Source organism: Callorhinchus milii, unplaced genomic scaffold, assembly GCF_018977255.1.
Source record: "Callorhinchus milii isolate IMCB2004 unplaced genomic scaffold, IMCB_Cmil_1.0 Scaffold5, whole genome shotgun sequence".
NCBI classification, from domain to species: domain Eukaryota; kingdom Metazoa; phylum Chordata; class Chondrichthyes; order Chimaeriformes; family Callorhinchidae; genus Callorhinchus; species Callorhinchus milii.
In genome coordinates, this window is record NW_024704746.1 from 42,418,769 (window position 1) to 42,442,359 (window position 23,591).

At 42.9% G+C, this 23,591-nt stretch overlaps 1 protein-coding gene and 1 long non-coding RNA gene across 4 annotated transcripts in view; one reads left to right on the top strand and one right to left on the bottom strand.

The window, feature by feature from the left end:
- Positions 1-23,591, bottom strand: part of LOC103179357 — a 42,282-nt gene that overhangs the window by 10,682 nt on the left and 8,009 nt on the right. The gene's annotated exons all lie outside the window — the stretch shown is intronic.
- met (MET proto-oncogene, receptor tyrosine kinase) overlaps positions 1,933-23,591 on the top strand; it is a 51,324-nt gene continuing 29,665 nt past the window's right edge. The window contains exons 1-3 of one of the 3 annotated variants that reach the window (XM_007894587.2): positions 1,933-1,985; positions 2,435-2,562; positions 14,227-15,456. In XM_007894587.2, the coding sequence (XP_007892778.2) occupies positions 2,473-2,562; positions 14,227-15,456 (1,320 nt within the window). In that variant the 5' untranslated portion in view covers positions 1,933-1,985; positions 2,435-2,472. Of the gene's footprint in view, positions 2,000-2,319; positions 2,563-14,226; positions 15,457-23,591 lie in introns of those variants that run through there. The other 2 variants (XM_007894586.2, XM_007894585.2) reach the window with 2 other exon arrangements.

Consider the following 23,591-nt stretch of genomic DNA (forward strand, 5'->3'; position numbering starts at 1 on the left):
AGTTCAAAGTCCCAACATGGAGCTTGAACCCACAACCTATTGATTCAGAGTTAAGAGTGCTATCAACAGACCCAGGCTGTGATAACAGGTGTGTCATCCGCAAATGTGGCGTTAACTTCCACATGTATGCAGATGACACCCAACTCTACCTCTCTGCCTCCACCCTCGACTCCAGGATCACTGCTGTCCTGACAGAATGTCTGTCAGACATCAAGTCCTGGATGAGAGCTAACTTTCTACCGTTGAACTTCAACAAGACCGAGGCTCTCATGATTGGCTCCCATCATTTCCTGGTCATTTTCAATCTACGACTGTTTGTGGGACATTGCTGTGCGCAATTGGCTGCCGCGTTCGCCCACAAATATACAGTCAATTCACTTTACAGTGTGTTCTGTGAAGCGCTTTGGGACGTCCTCCCGACGTGAAAAGCGCTATATCAAATGCAAGGATTATTATTATTATTATTATTATCAGCACCTCCACACCTCAGCCACTAACAGCATCACTATCCATGGATGCACATTCTACCTCACTAAGCCAGTCTGGGACGCCTTGTTTGACCCTCAACTATCCTTTCTATTCCACATTTGTGCCATGATCCGCTCTGCCTTCCCCCACCTCCACAACATCGCCCGCCACTGTCTCACACTGCAGGCCGCCAAGACCCTCATTCATGCATTCATAACATCAAGGCTTCACTATGCAAACTTTCCCATCACACAGAAGATACAGTTCAAGATCCTGGTCCTCATCTTCAAAGCCCTCCATGGCCTTGCCTCCCCCTACCTCTGCGGCCTCCTAATCCCCTACCAACCTGCCTGCTTTGTCCGCTCAGTAGCCTCCAGCCTGCTTCACGACTCCCACCTCGCCTACCCCAGCATTGGCGGGTGGGCCTTCAGCCACTGCCCCCATCTTCTGGAACTCCATCCCGCAGTCCCTCCACCTCACCCCTCCCTTGCCTCCTTCAAGAACCGTCTCAAGACCCTCCTCTTCGACAGTGCTTTCGATTACCCTCCTTCCCCCGTTGATTGTCCAGCACCTTGGGATGTCCTCCCAACATGAAAGGCGCTGTACAAATGTAATGCTGTTGTTGTATGCCAATGTTGACCTGCCAGCCTTCCAGTTCCCAATACCTACTAACAAAAATTACCTTAATGTTTCAATGGATCTCATAGAAAAATTTGGTCACTCAATCTAGGACTGTTTGTGGGATACCTCTGTGTGCAATTGGCTGCCGTGTTTCGTCCACACATTACACAGTCAATCCACTTTACAATATATCCTTTGAAGCGCTTATTGACACATCGCAACAACGTGATAAAGTGCTCTATCAAATGCAAGAATTATTATTATTATCTCCCTATAGGAGATAACTGCTGCTTGAAAAATGCAGGTGCCACATGCCGAAATATATCACATACCTGGGCAGAGAGCCTGATATCACACACCTGGCGACAGAGAGCCTGATATCACACACCTGGCGACAGAGAGCCTGATATCACACACCTGGCGACAGAGAGCCTGATATCACACACCTGGCGACAGAGAGCCTGATATCACACACCTGGCGACAGAGAGCCTGATATCACACACCTGGCGACAGAGAGCCTGATATCACACACCTGGCGACAGAGAGCCTGATATCACACACCTGGCGACAGAGAGCCTGATATCACACACCTGGTGACAGAGAGCCTGATATCACACACCTGGCGACAGAGAGCCTGATATCACACACCTGATGGTAGGGGCAGAGAGCCTGATATCACACACCTGGTGACAGAGAGCCTGATATCACACACCTGGCGACAGAGAGCCTGATATCACACACCTGGTGACAGGGGCTAAGCCCCTGAGATGGGGGGGTGTCGGGGGGGGAGAGGCGGAGCAGATCCGATCCGCCCAACGCTGATCACTGGCGGAGAGTTGATCAGTGGCTGTAGCGGACACGGCTCAAACCCTCAGGGACCCGCGCTCTGCTGGAGGTGAGGGGGTGGAGGTGAGGGGGTGGAGGTGAGGTGGAGGGGGTCCTGGAAGAGAGAAGAGGGGGTGAGGGAAGCACTGAGGGTGGAGGCTGAGCTCTGGCTGTGAGAGAGAGAGAGAGAGAGACTGACAGACGAGACAGTCCGTGCAGTTACTGAGTGAATCTCCTCCTCTCTCCTCTCTCCTCTCCAGGAGGGCATTGGAGAGGTGGTTCGCTGTCTGGTCGCCCACAAACCGACTCACTTTTTTCTTTTCTTTTACTCTTCTTCTTGTTGGGTTGGTTTGGTTGTGTTGTGTTGTGTTTATTTTACAAGAGGGGCAAAAAAAAAAAAAAAAATCTCCTTTTCCCAGGGGTTGCATTTAATTCCTTTATTTCATCTGTTAACTTTTTTCCCTCCTCTCTGTCTCTCTCTCTCTCTCTCTCTGTGTGTGTGTGTGTGGAGGAATGCAGGGATCTGACTGGAGAAACATGAGCCTCTGCCCGGGGTTATGAACAACAATTTTGCCAACAAGAGGACCGAACCCACGACCCCGGTTTTGCTGTGGCTTTATTTTCCGAAGCGTCAGTCCCTTTTGCAGGTAAGCGCTTTGGGGGGTTTCGAAACCCCCCACTGCTCGGTTTCCCGAGGCTGTTTTATTGGTAGTTCAGTCTCGTACAGTGTGTAACAATACTCGACCGTTTACTCTGACCGCCCTGGCACAGACTAGACAGACAGACAAGACAGACAAGACCAGACAGACAGACAAGACAGTCCTCCTGATCAAATTTATTCCCTCACTTTCAGGGCTGTTTTTGCGGGACGTCGCTGCGCGTAATTTGGCTGCCGGGGTTCGCCCACGAAATAATGACGATGATAATAATACTACTAACCCTAGCGCTTTTATCACGTCTTCGAGACGTCTCCGAGCGCTTCACGGGATATGTCGTCAAGTGGGTTGACTGTGTATTCTGTGGGCAAAACACGCCAAGCGATGGTGCACAGCGGTGTCCCACCAACTGTAAAATACACAGTCGCTACGCAGGGATTTTGTAGTAAATCCTGTGAAGGGTTTGTCGATGTTCCCTCCGCCTCACTCCCCGCCCTGACCGCCTTCAAGATCCGTGTCCTCCTCTTCGACCGTGCCTTCGGTCACCCTCCTACCCCTAACCTCCACCTCTCCTGATCCCAACCACCAGCTCGGTTGCAGATCCCTGACTGTCCAGCGTCTTGTGACATTCTCCTGACTTGAAAGGCGCTATACAAATGTAATTTGTTGTTGTTGTTCTCCTGACACGCTATATCAAGCGCAAGGATTATTATTGTTTTATCGCTTTTCAGTTAAGAATTTCTGTTTGAATCAATGTGTTTGATTCTACTTGATTGCCATGCATAAATCTGTGTGTTTTTTCTTAATTCCATTATTAAATGAGCTACAGATTACCCATTATCTTGCACCAACTGTTACAAATGGGGAATCAATTGTTGGTAGGGATGAGGTAATGGGGACGGAGCTAGAATGATTCATTGCACTGCATACATTATTTGTCGGGATTGGCAAAGTGTTGCCCTCACCACTGTTACGTTGCAGACTTTGTCATTTGCATCTGAAGCCGAGTTACCTGGATTTATTATAAATGTTGTTTTTAAATAGTGGATTAAAGTAAAAACCGAACTGTGCTGAACCCTGTACAACTGGCTTGAGGGTTGAGGTTTTTTTAATATAAAAATATTAAGCTACTAGTGTACTGCTCTTTCTTCTGCAGTAACTATGGGGAGGCAGGGGAAGAGTATCTGCCAACATATCCCTTGAGATGCCTGAGTTGCGGCATGTTTTCTGGGTCAGTTTGGCATGCCCAGTTGCAGGCTGAACGTGCCTATGTTAGCTAAGCAGTGCTTTATGGTGTTAGAAGCAAGACTGTGTGGAAGAGCTGCTGTGGCACTGTTAGCACTGCATGTGAGTACAGCCAGACTGTGCAGCCAGCTTCTTAAGTTTAATGCACGCAGTAAGAAATAAATGCTCTCTTGGGTAGCCTGCTTTATTACCTCCTGATTTTACAACTCCAGAGTAGTGGGAGCGGACTGCTTAGAGCGCACTTGTGCTGTATTTTTATCTTGATTTGATACGGAGGAAAAAAACACAGTATAGATAATATCTGAGGCACATGATTCCATACCACATGTGTTGGAGGCTGTCTGCCAAACATACCCTGAAGTGGGTGTTTTGCCAGGGAATGGATTAGCACCACTGGCTGCAGTGTAAATGCAGAAGCTACAAATCCATGATAATAACAATCCTTGCATTTGATATAGCGTCTTTCATGTCGGGAGGACGTCTCGAAGCGCTTCACAGGGTTTACTGTAAAGTGTGGTGATTGATTATTTGTAGGCGAACACAACAATAAATTTGTGCACATCCCAGAAACAGCCACCACACTTCCACCACTCTAAGCATAGGGCATCTTGCATTGATCAAACTTGTCTACTACAGGCAATCAGAGTTCATTTGCTTCTGCCAAGTGCCTTTGGGAATGTATTGATTTTTCAATTAAAAGTAACAAAATGAAAATAAGAGTAATATCCTCCTGGGGGGGAGGTAAGCAGGATCTCCCTGGAGCTGAACTGAGCCAGGCTGATCAGCAGTATTCTAGGGCACTGCTGATGGCAGCACTGCCAGCCTGGCTCATTGGCAGGACCTGGATGGGCCAACCAGTCACTGGGGCAGGGAATCATCCCACTCAGCTCCTATTAGCTCTGCAAGCCCAAGCCCTAACAAGTAGGGTGGTCGTAGCTGGACAAGCAGCAGGTAACCTTGCCGGACAATGATATCAATGGCAAACCATGCAGTTTTAGCTGGTTAGACTTCAGCAGTAGCTAACCTCACACTCTGCCGTCCCCAACCAAGCCTTGGCTCTTGCCAATATGTGCCTAATACTTGCCAGAGTTAGGTAAGCAGGATGCATTCCTCCAGGGAGAGAATGGAGGGATCCCTCCATTTGATTCCAACAATCTATCTCTGGAATTTCCATGGGTAGGTACATAAAATTTGCAGTTTGGTTTGGATACTCTTAAGCATGATGATGGGTTTCTGCATGTGTCAGACACCTGGCTAACCAAAACAAAGTAACTGTTTTGTTTCAGGAGGGGGCAACATTGAAGAGATGAATGATCCCAAAGTAACTACCCTATTCGTCATGTTCCTTGGAATCTAAAAATACCCATTTTGGGCAAACTTAGCAATGCTCATCCCAAGTATATATCATTGTACGTTATTTGTCTTCTATCAGTGGAAATCTAGATCTTCGCCACTTCATTCGTCTTCTTGCTGCTGATCTCGGATTTGTTTCTACTGGGACCAACTGTGTGAATTTAATACCTAATCCCTGGGCAGGCAATTGAAGAGAATAGAGACCAATAGAGACTGATTAATGTGCTTCTGTATTCTACTGTGTGCTGTGTGGATTCTACCCATTTTGCTGTAAAGTGTAGTGACTGTATTTTGTAGGCAATGTGGCAGCCATTGTGTGCTTAGCACTGCAATGAGCATCATTCGGGGTCAAATCTGGAGCCCTACAATTGGAGCTCCACTGCTGTGAGATTGCCAAATCACACACCTTTCAACATTGCTTAAAACCTGCAAGATCAACCCTGTCCCTGGATGGATTAGTTGATGAGGCATTGCAGACCAGGAGGGCCACAGAGGCACAAAACTCCATCTAATCTTCCGTGTAAGGCTAACTTGCCCTATAGGATGATGCAGAATTAGGACCATATTTAAAATTGTTTTACAATGCCTTGGGACGTTTCCGCTTTAAGGCAAAATGGTCCCATGGGCCAGGACTAGCTGGACCTTTGGTTCGCTTGTTTGAACCCCAGTCTATGCTGTGTGACCTGATCACAGCCGGGGCAGTGTTAGGGATGTTGAATTTGCCTGGGCTGGAAGAAAAAAATGAGCCAGAGTTCCCAGCCTGGTCTTGATCTATTAGATTTGACATGGTATAAGCCTCACAGAATATTGATTGTGGTCCATGATGTAGAATTAATTCACACTTTGTAGAAGAGCGTCATGACCTTCGTTAGGGGTTGGTTGAGTATCCTTTTCATCAGTAACGCAGGCATTTATTACACCAAGTCAGGTGTTGTAATATGAATGTAATTCTTTGTTTTTTTTTGCTCTTGCTGCTTATGCTGTTAAAATGTGTTTAACATCTTGGCCTCAATCACCCTGCCCCACAATCTGTTCCAGTTGTTAAACACACAGAGTTCTTAAGAGGTACATTATAAGGTGGGAGAATGTATTTGTGGCAGAGAAGGTTGACCTTTTGTACGTGTGTGTGTGCGCGTGTTTGTAGGGCGAAGGGGCATCAGGGAGGGTCGTAATTTATTTTATGTTGAGTTATTTTCTCTTTTCTTCTTCTTTGCGAAATATACTGGCTCATACCAGGTACAGCTCTACACACAGTGACTGACTCCATGTTGGGTTCAATAGCTCCATGGACGGAACCAACCTTATGGTGTTTTGATCAAATAACCTTTCTTCAGGCATGATAGTTGGGCATTGGAGGACTGTTTGGCCATAATTGAGTTTGAGCTTGTTCTCACTCAATGTCCAACCCCACAAACCTACACATTCCAGTCGGGGGTTAATGAATAGTCATCAGGAATGGGTTTGCTGGTAGAGATTTCCCCCCCACCCGCCCCTTCTCTTTCTATCTAGCCATTTGTAGTAACTCTTAACTGTTCGCGGAGATAAGATCAGCTAATTCAGTGCAGATAAGCAGCAATTGTGATCTTCGAGTCTGAATGGTTTACACACAGAGTGGTGCCTTTACACACTGGGTTATCGGCGATCTTGTGTTGTTTTCATTGGGTTTGCGTAAGAACTTTCTATATTTTGTATGAATGCAGAACTGTAAAAGATCAAGTCCTGGGGGCAGAGCCATGATAAAATTTTGCTTTCATACCACCCTGACTGTGAAAGAAAGGCACTGGGGTTGAAGTTTAAGCATGGAGCCAGACTTTTGCATGGGATTTATACTTGTCACAGAGTGACATGACTTGAATGTAGTTAGTGCAGCTAAATTAGACACAGTGGCCAACTCCTCTAACAAAGTACTGTATACAGTTTTTGAAAGGAAAATAAATCCCTGGAGTGATTGATCTATAGTTTCTGATGTCAGGTGTATAACTGGTGAAACTGAAACAATCTACTGTAGCATTGGGTATCGGTTTGGTGGTGGATAGAATTATACTTCTTAAAGGACACCTCCCTGTGACTGGCTGAGCTGGAGGCTCCTGTTACAGTTGGGTTTTGTCTGCCAAGCTGGGAGAAGTCACTGATCTAAGTTACAGGGGCAGACAAGGAAGCCTTTTAAGCGAGCAGGTGCAGCTTATCGAATTGTATGGTGCTCGATCTTCTATCCCAGAGCAAGTGTTGGAGCTGCGAGAGGAGGGGGGGGCGGAGAGGTCGTTGTGGCCAATTTCGGAGAGATGCGCAAACAGCGCTGAAGAGGGGAGTATTTGAAATGCATGTTTTGCTTGGGTGGACAGGAAACCGGTGACTGTTTGATAACACTGGTGGTGAGTTTAGACAGGTTGCAGTGTGCTACGAATAAAATTTATAAGGGTACAGTACAAAGGAGTGGCTCCAGAGATAAGCTAAGAGCTTCTCAGGTCCTTTAATGATATGAATGCTGTATTTTGATGGCGAAGCCCTGAAACCACATCGTGCCCTCAGCTGCTTCCAGAGTTGGGTCGCGCATTAGTGTGGGACGCCTGTAACCTGAGTGCCACAGTTGCCTCTGAAAATTCCAGCCTGAGTTTCCAAGGAGAACCAGACTAAAAATATTAGAGAGTTATAGCCTCTCTTTCCCCCCCCCCCCCCCCCCCACCACCACTACACCCCCCTCTCCAACCGATGGTTTGTAGATAAACTACTGCAGCTTTCAATTTTATTCTGGTCTGAGTTTGTTGATCTCATCTGCAGCGTGGGTGGGGGGGACACATTCTAGGAGAAACTGGCACACTCTAGGAGAAAAATAATCAGCCAGAGTTCCTGCTTCCAGTTTCTATTGATTGATGCTTGCTGGTATTTTTGTATGTGTGTGTGGACATCGGGTTATGATTTCTTTGGTCAACCAGATGTCTTGACAAACACAGATGCTTAAGAGTATCCAAACCAGACTGAGAGTTCCATATATGCATGCCACCTATACATGGAAATTTGCCTATGTCTGGAATGGAATGTGCACTCTCTCCCTGGAGGGATGCACCCTGCTTACCTAATTCTGGAGAGTGTTAGGCATAGGTTGGCGAGAGCCATGGCTTGGGGACCCAATGTATGATTTGGGGTAATTGCTGAAGTTTAACCAGCTAAACCTGCATAGCTTAGCATTGAGAGAACTATCTGGCAAGCTTCTTGGTGCTCATCCAGCTAGGATCACCCTACCCATTAGGGCTTTCATTGCAGAATTATCATAAATTATCAGGAGCTGAGTGGGAAGAATTCCTGATGTCAGTAAGGGTGATACTCCCAAATAGGTGGCTGATATTTACCTTCCAGGCTCACACGGCAAGGTACCTAGACCAGGAGGTGCACCCCAGTGAAAGTGAAGGTTCAGGCGAGGAAAACAGCAGAAAGCTGACGAAAAAGAAAGAATCAGAGAAGTAAATCTCCACAGCAATTGAAAGTTTCTTAGGTTAGTTTCAGCTATTTCTTGATCATGGGGAATGAATGGGTCTGATAATGATCTGTAATGACAGAGATTATAGTGATCACCGGGAAAGCTAGGCTTCCTTCAACCACCAGAGCTCGTATTTAAGAGCAGCATTCTGTACCTTAAATGGAGATTTTTATAAAGCTTTGGATTTGGTCCATTGATGAGCACCAGGAAAATCCCACATACATGAGGGAGAATGGTTTAGAAGGGTATAGGAGATGCGAATATATGTGTGGGGTATAATTACTGGCATGGACTAGTTGGGCTGAATTGCTTGTTTCTGTGTTGTTTGTAGCATTCAGTGAGTGGTGCTCCCTCAGTACAAAAGGGTAGTTTTGCTTGCATGTGCTGTTGTAACAAATTGAAGAGCCAAAGGAGATTAAGAAAAGGAGCCAATTTAGTAAAACCCATCAATTTGAGAGAGAAAGGGGAGTTGAAAGTTGCTTTTAAGTTTTTCCGGCACAAAGTGATATAGCAGTGTTGAAAATAATAGAAATTTTAGAACGTCTGGTTTAACAATGGGATACAATATAGAGCCCATGAAATATGCAGCCTTTAGAACTAGACCTGGCAGTTGTAACTGTAAATTTTTCACAACAATTTGCCTTCGATTGTAATACTGATAGCAACTTTTGTGAGAGGATCACAAGAATTCACATTTGTGCACTGATCTGTCACAGCACATGATTGCACAGAGGAATGTTTTCATGTCTGATACAAAGTGATTTGATACAAGGAGGATTTGTTTCTTTCGGGAACCTTTAGTCACAAATAACTTATTTCAACCTTGCATGGAGGGGCGGAGGGTGTGGGGAGGGGAAGTCTTATCAACAACACTTCCAGGGCACGGCATGCATTTATGTTGCACATGGGAAGTGACGTCAGCAACAACCTGAGGCAGACATTTTTAACCTGGGAAGCTGATTGATCAGTATCAAAAAATAGGTAAGTATATCAGTACAGTACTATCCACAGTGAATCCACGCTCATACATATCAATGTAATGGTTCTATCCAATGATCTACTCTACTGCATGAGCATCTCTTCTATTCCATACCCCTTAACCAAGCACAACCCCAAACTGAGGGACAAGAAGAGACTTACAATCGTCCATGTAAAATAGAGAAACCCTTCTATTCATAAGCAGATATCACTAAAATTTAATTAGGAAATTTTATTTACTCTTCACGTTGAAGGAAGCATCAGCAACATAAACTGATCAATCACAGTAGATTTGTTCTAAATACTGTAATTGACAGGAGGATTTAAATTTATCAAGATTTGCAGCTCATAGGAGCGAGCGTGTGGAGAGACTGCACAGATCGGGCTCCTTATAGTGGTTGAATTTTATTCCTGATTATTGAATCACGAATAATTGCCACACTGTTTTTGCTTCTTACTGGATTAGCAGTGACTTGAAAATCCATATGTCCAAAAGCACTGAAACTGCAATTTCAGTTAAGCTATCGATTGCTGTAGAATCAGACCCTTCCAGGGCACCATCACTTCAGGTTACAATTCAGTGTAAAATAGTACAGTTTTTCAAAGGTTCCCATCAGTGGGATCATGCAGAGTTTGTTACACATTGACTTCCAATATAATGGAAGAAAGAAGCTATAAGTCACTGATAGAAACAGCCTCATCACATTGGACGCACCTTCATGTGTAAACCGTTTTGTAGTGAGAACAGAAACCATTTACTCACACATAGGAGATGTGAATACAATACCTGAGAAGGTCTTAAAGGCAGAATCAATTGGGACGCTTAAATGAGAGATGCAATACAGTACACTTTAAACTTGTCTAATGCATTTCAAGTCAGGATGATAAGCCAAAAACTTGAAGCTGCTGGCTGGGCAGCTAAGCCACGGATGGGAGTCAAGAGGTGGGGGTGGAGGAAATAACCAATAATCAAGATGTCCCAAAGCTCTTCACAGAATGTACTGTAAAGTGAATTGATCTGTGTATTTTGTGGGCGAAATGCGGAAGTCAATTGTGCACAGCAGTTTCCCACAAACATTCGTGGATCGAGTGAACAAATTTTTTTTTTTTTTGAAGAGATATTTACCCCGGAAAAGTGATTTGCCTATCAACTAACAACCGGGTTCCTATTTTCTGCTAGGTCGTGTGGAGTAGAAACTTGCCCAATGTTTCGCCCTGATAAAGATAGAAATTTGGGAATAAAAGTATATGGATAAGGATAAAAGGAGAAAAATGGGTGTAATAGATCTGCCAGGTTCCAATAAACTAGAAGAACGGGCTCATTGGGTTGAATGACCTCCTCCTGTTCTTGTTTCCCTCTCTCCAGTCGAGGCACCATTGTCCTGTGCTGAGGATAGGTTTCTAAGTGTATTGTAGGTTTATGTATGTTTTTTTTCTGCCCACCTTTTGCTCCCCTTTTGTGTTGTGGAGCCTAATGTTCCAATGGTAATATAAACCTGCAGAAATTACCACATTTATGTGATTTATGTCCATTGCCACTCTACGTTCTCTTACCTTTGTTCTTGACTGAGTGCTGGAAAGGTACACTCAGCTTTCACAATATATGACCAACAAAAAGACATTAACATTTAGAAGTGAAGCTGTTAGGAGCATTTGGTTAAAGTAGATTATCATTTCAAGTGTTTTTAACTGGATTCAACTGTATAGTTCCCTCTGTCAATAAGTTAATTGAAAGCCTTCAGTCCATTTCTATGGGGGAACAGTCTTTTCTAAATGGTTGTGATCTAAATCTGTAGGCAGGTTAGTGAAATTAGTTGATTTGCCAAGAAGCTGAGTTAAACTTTATAACAATTGGAACTAATAGTATTGTATGATTTGAAGCACAGATAGCGTTGCTTTGCAAGAGGTAGTTGGCTGTGTTTGCAGTGGTTTTGAGAAAAAAATCCGCAAAAGCCACTGACTAGTTCCTTGGGGAAATGGCTGTGAGTAGTGAAAGCATAGTTTGGATAGGTACTCGATGAAAATAAACCACATCAGTCATACTTAGAAGCACAGCAAGTATGTAGATCCAGTTCTGTTGACTACATCATTGTGTGAGTGAGCTGAGAGATGAAATATGTATCATTATGTGATTGATACCACGCAAAAGAAATTGTGTTGCAAGGAAATTGGTTGGTGTCCTCTTATGAAAATCATCTGTAATGAACTTCGCACCTAGTATTACCGTACCACTAGATAAGCAGAAATGCATTAACTCTTTTGTATAGGGATTTTCTCTGTTTTAGTCATCTTTCCCTCCCTTCTTCCTCAGCTCTCCCCTCCTTGGGCACCCAGGAAACAACAACAAAATTACATTTGTATAGCAGCTGTGTGAAGCGCTTTGAGAAGTCCTCCTGATGTGAAAGGCGCTATATAAATATAAAATTATTGTTGTTCTTGTACCATTACAGTTTTTGTGTTGTAAAAGCAACAATGATTCTGTGTAAATTCCTGAATCTGACTATCAAAACAGGGCTGGTGCTTTTTTTTTCATTTGGTACACAAATTCTACATATTCTTTAAATTGTGATCAGCGAATGATTTGCAATATGTGCAGGATATTTGAGCTTCAACAACAACAAAATTACATTTGTATAGCGCCTTTTACGTCGGGAGGACGTCTTCCACAATACCGTGCCATCTTAAATTGTTAGACAAAATGGTTAAATAATATAGGTTAAATGCAATTTAGTCCTGAAACATGTTTTAAACGTTCCCGAAAAGAGATAATAATCTTTGCATTTGATATAGTGCCTTATATCTTTGAAATGTCTCAAAGAGCTTCGCAGAATATACTGTAAAGTGAATTTGACTGTATACTTTGTGGGTGAAACAAGATACTATCCCAAGTGAAGAGAGTTACATAAATGTAAGTTGTTGTACTCGCTTTTATCTCCAATTTATTGGAATTGATTTTTTAAAAATACTGTTTTATTTAGAAATTGGATAAGGTGCATAAACAGCACTACAGTCAACTATCACTGACCTCGGTTCATGAATCACAAGATAAAGCAAATGCTCAGCTATTTCTCACTCCAAAAAAGAGCTCATTTTGAAACAAAACTCACCACGCCATTGCACTGCTCTACACATCAGTGATCTGTCAACTGGATCACTCCATTCCTGATTCTGAGGTATCCAGTTATATAAAAAAGAGCAGTTAATCATTAACTTCATTTCAGATACCGCGCATGTTTTATAATTGTAGTGGAATTCTTGTTAATTTCACTCCCATTTCATATTTGTTTGGGAAAGTCTGGTGTGCTATTATCCCAAGATTGGTTTGGATGAACAAGGCCCTTCAACTCATCCAATCTCATCCTTCAAGAACGATCTCCCAAATAAAATTGGTCATGGACTGTTTGTGGGGCATTGTTGTGTGCAATTGGGCTGCCACTTTCATCTACAAATACACAGCCACTCCACTTCACAGTAAAATTCTTGTGAAGCCCTTTGAAAGGTCTCAATAACTTGATAAAGCGTTATATCAGATGCAAGGATTATTTATATCAAGGTGGGAGCACAGGGAGCCAGTTATGCGAGTAGAACCTCAGCTCTGGAACAGTGTGGAATTCCTTGTTGTTCAAATCTACAAGAAGGAAAACTATCTGTGGAATTAACTTGCTGTACAAGTACCCAGAAACATCTTATTCCTTCATTGATTTCAAACCATGTTTGTGCCAGCTTGGCTCAGTTTCCCATATTATTATCTCTGATTTTAAAAAGATGCATGTTCAGGCCCAGTTTAGGCTGACCTTAGAGTGAGTAAAGATGGTAAACTAAGGTCACATCTGCCTCTTTTCAGGTTTGCATTGAAGATCCCATTCAAAAAAAAAGGAGAGAGTTTCTCTAGCCAATAATTCTCCAGATTAATTGATCATTCACCTCATGCAGCAGTATCTTGGCAGTGTAGATAATTATTTTTTAAAATATGTTTGGTCAGCGGAAACCCATCACGTGCTTAAGAGTCTCCAAACCAAACTGAGATTTCCATGTATCCCACCTATACATGTAAAATTCCAGAGATAGATGGTTGAAATGGAATGCCCACTCTCTCCCTGGGGACCCCAGAGTGTGTATTGGGGTCCTGCTGGAGCCAACCAGCTAAAACCGCATAGCTTGCCATTGATATTGCTGTCTGGAAAGTTTTCCTGCTGCATGTGCAACTAGGACCACCCTACCTGTGAGGGCTTTAACTTCAGGATTAACAGGAGCTGAGTGGGATGACTCCCTGCCCCAGTAACCGGTCTGCCCTTCCAGGTCCTGTTGATAAGCCAGGCTGCCTGTGCTGTCATCAGCAGTGCGCTGGAATACTGCGGACCCACCTGGCTCAGGAACCGGAATACCGAGACCGCCACAGAGAACAGGCTCAATTCCGACATTCCATTACTAAACATGTTACCTTAGAGCCAGCTCCAAGGAGACCCCGCTTACCTGTAAATAGTCACTTGTAATCACCTCCGAAAAGCTTTGAGACATTTCAAAGTGTTTATAGAAATGCAAGTTCATGCTTCCCATGAGTTGTTTTCTATTTATTTGACCCACAATATTCTGTTTGGTTGCAGCTGATACGAGTCCTTTCTACAATGACGCATCCAGCAAGAGTTTGTTGGTTTCTGATGCTCTTCGGAAGTCTGGCTGTGCAGCTCAGCCATGGCAAGTGTGAAGAGGCCCAAAAAAACATAGACTTTAACTTGGACATGAAATATAACTTCCCCAACTTCAGCACAGGAACAGTGATACAGAATGTGGTTCTCCACAATCAGATTATTTACTTGGGTGCAGTAAATAAAATCTATGCCTTGAATAGCAACCTGGAGATGCTCTCGGAGTTCAAGACTGGCCCTGTGTTGGAATCACCAAGCTGTTTACCATGTGACAACTGTGAAGCAAAAGCAAACGTTTCCAACAGTGTCTGGAAGGATAACTCAAACATTGTCTTGCTCATCGAGACTTTCTATGGGGATCAACTCATCAGTTGTGGCAGCGCAAGAAACGGAGTATGCCACCTCCACAACATCCAGCAAGGAAGTTCTTCAGGTATTTTAGAAGACCCCCATTGTCTTTACTCACCATCTGCCAACCAGGAGCCTAATCAGTGCCCCGACTGTATTGCAAGTCCATTGGGAACCAGAGTGTTGATGACAAGAAAAGATGGATTTGTGAAATTATTTGTTGGAACGACGCTGAGCTCTGCTCCGCAAGTTTTCATTCAACATTCGCTATCCATTAAAAGACTAAAGGAATCAGAAGATGGCTTTCAGTTGCTCTCTGACCGTTCATTTTTGGACATCCTTCCAAAGCACAGGGATGGCTACCCGATCAAATACCTTTACGCCTTTGAAAGCGGTGCCTACGTTTACTTCTTGACAGTGCAACATGAATCATTGGGTTCTCCCCTTTTTCACACCAAGATTATCCGAATATGTTCGTCAGATCCTTACTTATATTCTTATCTGGAAATGCCACTTGAATGCATCATCAGTGAGAAGCGGAAAAAGAGATCAGCCAACATAGAAATTTTCAACATATTGCAGGCAGCGTACGTAACTAAACCGGGGGCCGATTTTGCCAACCAGATGAGAATTTCTGTTGAGGAGGATGTGCTCTTTGCAGTATTTGCAAAAAGCAAGCCGGGCTCTTCTGAACCCACCAACCAATCAGCTGTCTGTGCATTTGCCATAAACTCCATCAATGACTTCTTCAGACAATTTATTGACAGCTGTTACAACAAAGGGCTTTCAAAAGGTCTCCACCATTTTTACAACAGTTCTGCTAGATACTGCGTCAATGAGGTACGTTAAGTATATTTCATGTTTTTCCCTTCTTTCCTGAGATTCCACAATTGGGTTTAATTCCACACACAGACAGATGGTATAAAAAGGAATAAGCTGCAGGGGTATCGGGAAAGAGCAGGTAAATGGGACTGAAAGGATTGCTCTTTAAATAAAAAAAAGCCAGTGCAGATACAATGGACCGAATAGACTTATTCTATGCAGTAAATTTCTATGGTAATGAAAAGCCCTCTGGTACCTTGCCCAAGTTGTTATTTAAAAGACTAAGATGGAAGTTCTGGAACATGAGATCAAAATAGGGTCAGGGTTTTTCTTCATCCACATCTCCCCTTGTGATCTTATTGTCTTAAGAGTTATGCCATGACAGTGGCATTTGTTGAGCATGTGTCACTGGATAGTAATAATAATCCTTGCATTTGATATAACGTCTTATCACATCTTTCAGATATATCAAAGTGCTTCACAGAATATATTGGAAAGTGAATTATCTGTATATTTTGGAGGCGAAACACGGCAGCCATTTGCGCACAGCAGTGTTTCACAAACAGTCATGGATTGAGTGACCAAAGTATTATTATTTTATTTATTTAATTTTGAAGGGATTATTATTCCCGGAAAAGCGATCTGCCAATCGACAAACAACTGGGTTCCTACTTACTGCTAGGTAAACAGGCATGTGGAGTAAGGAAACTTGCCCAATGTTTCGCCACGCCTGGGAATTGAACCCAGGTTCTCTCGCTTGCGAGGCGAATGCTCTAACCACTAAGCTATAGGACTCCACGGTGATTAGGAACACAAGATGATTTTCTATCCTTCCCAAGCCCGGGGACACTGACAGATAATAATAGCGCTCCATATGAAGCCTCAGCTAAGATCCACAAACAATGATAGCTAAAGCATGATGAATCTTATAAATAAGCTCTTGTTCCACTTAGTGGTGGAAGAAAATGCATCTTTCCATTTTGTCACAGTACCTGGATATCACAAGAAGTGTACATGCCATTGGTTTTGAAGTCCTAATTTCATTGATGCTTCAGTCATTCAGTGTTTTTTTCAATATGCATTCCTGATTTGACATCCCAAATGTTTAAAGGAGCGATAGACAGATAGTAGTGTTCGTTGAGGTATTAAGGGATATGGCAAAATAGATCCTGTTTTCCCTGTGTCTGTCTGATCACACCAGTAATCCAGCCATCCTATTGATTTTATAATGATTTATAGTGGGGGCGAGGGATGGGGGTGGTTGGGATCTGGGAGGGGTTGGCATCAGGGAGGGGAGAGGGTGGGAAGAGACTTGATGTCTTTTTAATTTATTTCCCTCTCCCCCTTCAACAGACCATAACATCCAAGGTTTTTATAAGGACAAAAAATGCACTATTATATTATTCAGAGAAAATAATGAAAGGACTGCATTCTTTTCAATGAGTTCACACTGAAGTAGACATACAGTACTTGGGCTGTGACTGGAGGCGATAGCTGGAAAATGTGACATGGTGTGTACCGCTCACTTAACCTCACCACCAAATATATCTATAGTAACATGAGATCAGAAAACTGCTCTTTTTCAAATAGGGTTCTAAAATTCTTTGTCAGTATTATTTTTCAGGCTGAGAGTCCTCTTGATTTTTTTGTGATATTTCAACAAGAAATTGCTTGCCCATTCATGAAAAATTATGCTGTGGCTTTTTGACTGGAGTAAGCAAATACTATCATCTGAATAGAAAGCTCAACATTCTCCTTGAGCAATTGCTAAAATCCCATGACAGCTCATCGCTGGCTCAGCAACTCCTTGTCCAAGTTTATTTCCATGCTGTGACTTGAACAATGTCTAGTAAACACACAGCTTACCCATTCAAATCACTGATTAGCTTAATCACACCCACCCAACTAGGATTCCTTGGGGATGGTGGGGGTGAAATATCAGAATTGAGTCAACCCTCTGTGATGATAGTCCAATTCATGAGCCAGGTGGGTCCATAGTACTACCAACACTGTTGATGGCAGACCAACTAGCTTGGCTTATTGCCACAACTTAGATGGACAGATCAGTCACTGGGGGCAGGTTTTCTTCCCACCATTCCTGTTAACCCATAAATGGAAGCTCTAATGGATTGAGTGGTCCCAGCTGGAGAAGCAGCGGGAAACTTGCCAGATGGTTCTTTCAACGGTAAGCTGTGCCGTTTTACTTGCTAACCGCACTGAGACATCATCCGGCATGGAGGACGCTATATAAATCCAAAATCCAAGTTGTTGTTGTTAATTAAACTCCACAGCAACCCAGCAAACATTTTGTTATCCCCAATCTTTGGTCTGCACTTATTACTCTGTAGAATCTAGTTAGCAGGGTATGTCCCTCCAGGGAGAGAGTGTCTATTCCTTTATAGACATGGGAATTTTGTGTGTACGTGGCATACGTGGAATTCTGCTTGGTTTGGATACTCTTTAGCATGGTGCTAGGTTATCGCACGTGGAAAAAAAAATCCGGCGGACTAAAACAACTCCAGACCGTCCTACCCTTTTTAGGCTTGAGGACATATCTACACCTCCAAATCAAACAAGTTAGTCAACTATATTTGTCCCTCAGAATTAGTACAACTTTCAGGGAACCTGCTTACCTCATTTCCAAGAAGAAAGAGTGAAGGGGAGCCTAGACCTGATGGGATTCAAACCCAGAACCTTCTTGCTCCAAGCCCAAAACTCAACCGATTGAACTACACAGGTTGTCTGTCACAAACCTGTGTGTATAGAAGTCCGGGGTTTGCAGTTGTGGGGAAAAGAAGCGTTGAACAAGCTTCTTTTAAGCTTCTTGGAGAAAATGGGTAAAATGCACATTGAATTCATTAAGCCTATGAGTATCTCCATATCTTTTTCTTTAATTATACAAATTGACATAGCACATTGATTTCTGTCTGTAATGGCACTTGCATTGTGAAGCAAAATGTCTCTCTGGAGGGCAGATTAGCATCTGCTAAAGGTTAGTATTGATTTCTCTTGACAAAGATGATCCAGATGAAGCCAAATCCTCCAGTATTGTGTAAAGGTAAAATTGATGCACTCAACAAAGAGCATTTTCACATTCTGCTGGAAAGAAAACACACTCTGATANTTTTTTTAAAACACTTTTCTTTATAGAGTGAACTGATGCATGGCATGTTTAATTTATTGGACGTATTGTTAACTGGCTGGTTTTAGTTGGTTTATGTGGAGTCATATTGAATGATTAACTTCAACTTTTGGCAAATTTACAGGAATAGAACAGCTATGATGGAGATTTGAAGGACAGTTCTGTCAGGAATTTTATTTCATTTTAAAGTATCTCTTTCCTCACTACCCCCAATAATAAAATTGTACAAACAATTGAACTAAGTTGTATAGATACAAAAGGGTATTGGGGGAAAGGCAGGGAAGTGGGACTAAACAGATAGCTCTTATGGAGAGCTGCCACTGCCTGAGGGCAGAGTGATAGAGGCAGGGAGGGAAATGACTATTAGAGAGAAATGACTGTTGCAAAGGGGATAGGGACGTTCAGCAGGCTAGAGAGGTGCTCGGGTTTGCTGAGCAGGTAATGTTTTCTTATGATGGTTCTTCATGATTTAACAAGGAAGTAGGGGGGAGCAAGACCATGTAGGGCTTTGAAGGTGAGGACCAGGATCTTGAACTGTATCCTCTATGTGATGGGAAACCAGAGGAGTCGGACGAGGAAAGGGATCATAGGGTCACAAAGCCTGGTGCGGGAGAGGACATGGGCTGCAGCCTATGGAGGGAGGAGTTGGATCGCCTGTTTAGAAGCATTGAGCTGTTACCATTCTTGTCTCTTTGCTGATGAGAGATGTATGAACACAATCCTACCCTTAATTTCAACCCTACAAATATCCTTGAACTATCTTCCTAATGTACTGAAGTAAATTAGGTTTACCTTGTGGTTACAGAAGTGTGACTGAAAGAATGCAATACATCTGATTTGTGCTTGGCTAATGTTCTCTAGTTACCGCCATGTTTCCGGTTACAAAAGGGTTAACACTCGGAGGCTAACATCTATTCTTTAGAAGAAATAGTAGCATTGGGGTGTTTGCTGTAATAGTTTACAGCCTGAGCTCGTGACTGATGGATACAGTGAGATTGAGGTTCATTGCAACCATATCAATGCCAATGTGCTGAGCAATGCTGCTGTGATTTGCTAAGCAAGGGGAAAACACCCTAAAAAATGCCAGCCTGTACCATTACACGCAGTCACTGCACTTTACACTATATTCTGTGAAGCACTTCAAGACATCACTCCGATGTAAAAGGTGCTATACCTGTCTTGTAGCTCAGTGGTTAGAGCAATCACCTTGTAAGCGACAGACCTGGGTTCTATTCCCACCGGGGCAAAATATTGGCAAGTTTCCTTACTCCACAAACCTGTTTACCTAGCTGTAAGTAAGAACCCGGGTGTTAGTCGATTGGTGGATCACTTTTCCGGGGATAATAATCCCTCAAAAAAATAATAATGATGTGGTCACTCAATCCATGACTTTTTGTGGGATACTGCTGTGCGCAATTGTCTGCTGCGATTCGCCCACAAATATACAGTCAATTTACTTTACAGTGAATAAAGTGAATGACCAAGTATCTAAGGGATAGTTGGCCAGGTTTGGGCAATGGGTACCTTCTGTAGCTGGAGTTGCCATTATAACAATTGTGGAAAATTCTTAAATTGCAAGCTGAATTTGAAGGCAAGTCTTTATTTTAATAACTACAAAGAGCTGGCTTCCCAATTAAGATTGAATTTAAGAATTTTCCACAATTCTGCACAATCTTAAATATTAAAACAATATGATCTCATAGGTTAACACGATGGTACTTCAGGCCTCTGGTGGCTTGCTTTAAGTTTCCTAGAAAAGAAGCAACTTTTGTGTCAGTCTTGCCTCTGAGTCAGAAGGTTGTGGGTTCAGGTCCCATGTCGGGACGTGAATTAAATAGTTAAGCTGATACTCCAGTGCATTTGATATAGCGCCTTATCATATCTTCTAGACGTCTCAAAGCTCTTCACAGAATATAGTGTAAAGTGAATTGACTCCATATTTTGTGGGCAAAATGCAGCAAAATTCGGCAGCCAATTACAAACACTAGTGTCCGTAAACAGTCGTGGATTAAGTGACCTTATTATGATTATTATTATTTTACACGAAGCAATGTTCCGTAAACAACCATACAGTGAATAATCAGTTTTATTTAGGGATGGGGGTGTTGATATGTAGCAACTTGCTGAGGAACTGTCATGTTTTGTAAGCCAAATGCAGGAAGGAGGAAAAAGAACATGGTGAGGCATGTTTTGACGCATTTGGCAGCTCCGAAAACCATGGTTAATACAAATGAGGTAGTGTTTGGAGACAACTTACAAGGGCATTGGATTGAAAAGCAACTGTAATATACGTTTCACTACTAAACAAGCCTCTGGTTAATATTTAAAGGAAAATAAGAAGTTATGTTATTTGGCAATGCTGACCATCCGTATCATGCAGTTGGCTGGAAGCCATTTCTTCCAGCAAGGTACCTGGCTGTTTTGGTCCATGGATGATTTATAGCGTGAAGCAATGCTGTGTGTTTGAGTGCAGCATGGAAGAAACAACAGCAGCGTATGACTTTGCTTTCACCTCCCCCCCACCTTCTTTCTAGCATAGATAATATTTGCGTTTGTTTGCCTGAACAAGTACGTCTGTTTCAAAGGTCAATTGCTATGCTGAAGCTTTCCCAAATCTCAGTTTAGCTGGCTATTACCATTATACTGGGCTTGGTATATTTGTGGACTGGAGGTGTTGGCACTTGATACTCAATATGCTCTCTCACAACAAGCTTCTCACCTGCAAAGACAGGCTTGGGCAATAGGTACCTTCTGCAGCTTGAGTTGGACATCTTCAGCCCAGAAGAGAGTTGTTTTGGCCCATCACATCTGTGCCACTATCTTTTTTTTCTGTTGTGCTTTATTGTGGAATTGAATCTTCGAAAGTGGTGGGACAGGCTTGATGGACCAAATGACCGACTCCCGTTCCTAAATTCCTATTATTAACTCTACTTTCTGATTGTTTTCCACATCCGCAAATGTTTGTGTAAAAAAAAAAGTGGAAATCCTTGACATGCAATTTTTTTTGCTGTTCAGGCTCCTGTTTGGTTCCCTTCTGAATGACCTTTTGAGTTTCTCAATAGTTACCTGTGGAAATAAACTTCACACTCCCGACAGGCTTCTAAGTGAAGAAATCCCTTCTAATCTCACTCCTGATTCTCTCACAAACTATCCTGAGATTATGCTCTCTTGTCACTGATTGCTCAATTATAGGAATTAGCTTTTCCCTCTTCTTTGTCACCCTCTTCACTTTGAACATCTCTATCATATGCCTATCTCAATCTCCTCTGCTTCAGTAGTAAATACTCAATTTAGCCAGCATGTCTTTATATTATATTGTCTCATATCTGGTAGCATCCCAGTGAATGGGTTACTCCAAGGTGCCTGCTCTGTCATTGAAGTACATAGTGAATCAATGCAAATCCAGAGATTGAGAGCGCCTCCTCGTGCTGTGGCTCTGTGTGCTGACACTGCAGAGTAACCATTGTAAAAGCTGTACCCTAATGTGAAAAATCCATCCTTTGGATGGTACATTAAACTGGAGTTTTTCCCAGTGCCCTGGCCAACTATCCCTCAGATAATTGGTCATTCAATTTATGGCTATTTTGGGGGGCGTCACTGTGTGCAGATTGACTGCAGTATTTGCCTACNAAAAAACACATAGTAACTTCACTTTGCAGTGATTCCATTCTGAGACGTCCTCTTGATGTGAAAGGCACCATATTAAACGCAAGGATTATTGTTATCTGAAGGATTGTTTTTCTTCTGGACACCGGAAGAAATGCCCTTTTTGTTTAAAATGGTGTTGTGAGATCTTCATAATCCACTTGAAAAGACAAGCGTAGGACCTCGCTTTCACATTTCAACCAAAGGTCAACAAACCTCCAACAATGCAGCACAAGCCTACAATGCATTGGAGTGACAGCTCTTAGATTTAAAATTACAAGCCGCATAATCTATCTCCTTCAAGGTCGGCCATTAATCATTTCATTTTACAGCCCCCCCCTTACTGATGATCAGTATTTGGTGCAGGAATTTATTTTTATGAAAAGTCAATATACTTTGTGTTGCAACAATAGAATTGACAGATGCAGACTCCCTGATGAGCAAATGAGACCAGAGGGCAGTGTAAATGGGCAATCTGTGTTCAATGCTACTTTTGCAGTAGAGTTACTGTTGTGCAATTTGAAATGACTGCACCATAAATTGGTTAATATGTAACTACACTGGATCCAACAGACATTGTCAGTACAAGTGTAGTTGTGCCTTTAGTTCTGATAAAAGATTGCGCTTCCATTTCCTACTCTGTTAACCTGATCACAGTAACAATTAATCATAGAATCATTCATAGAATCATAGAATTATACAGCACAGGAGGAGGCCATTCGGCCCATTGTGTCTGTGCCGGCTCTTTGAAAAGAGCTACTCAAATCAATCCCGCTCTCTCCCCATAGCCCTGCAAACTTGCCCTCGTCTTTGTTCTCTGGATCCAGCAATAGATTTTGTTCACATATAATAATAATAATAATCCTTGCATTTGATATAGCGCTTTTCACGTCGGGAGGACGTCCCAAAGCGCTTCACAGAACACACTGTAAAGTGAATTGACTGTATATTTGTGGGCGAACGCGGCAGCCAATTGCGCACAGCAATGTCCCACAAACAGCCGTAGATTGAAAATGACCAATTTATTATTGTTTTGGTTTTGGAGGGATTATTATTAGGCTCTGTGTGGAGTAAGGAAACTTGCCCAAGGTTTCGCCCTCTGCCTGGAATTGAACTCAGGTCTCTCACTTGCAAAGCGAGTGCTCTAACCACTGAGCTACAGGACTCCACACAGGCCTTGTGTTTTAACATGGTGTGTCAGCCTGACTAGTACAACTCTCGCCTGTGAGTCAAAAGGTTGTGTTTCAAGCTCCTAGTCACAACTTTGAGCTGACACAGACTGACAATGCAATATTGTACTGGGGATGTGCTGCATTGTCAGAAGTGCCATCCTCAGATTAAATGTTAAACCGAGGTTCACCTACCT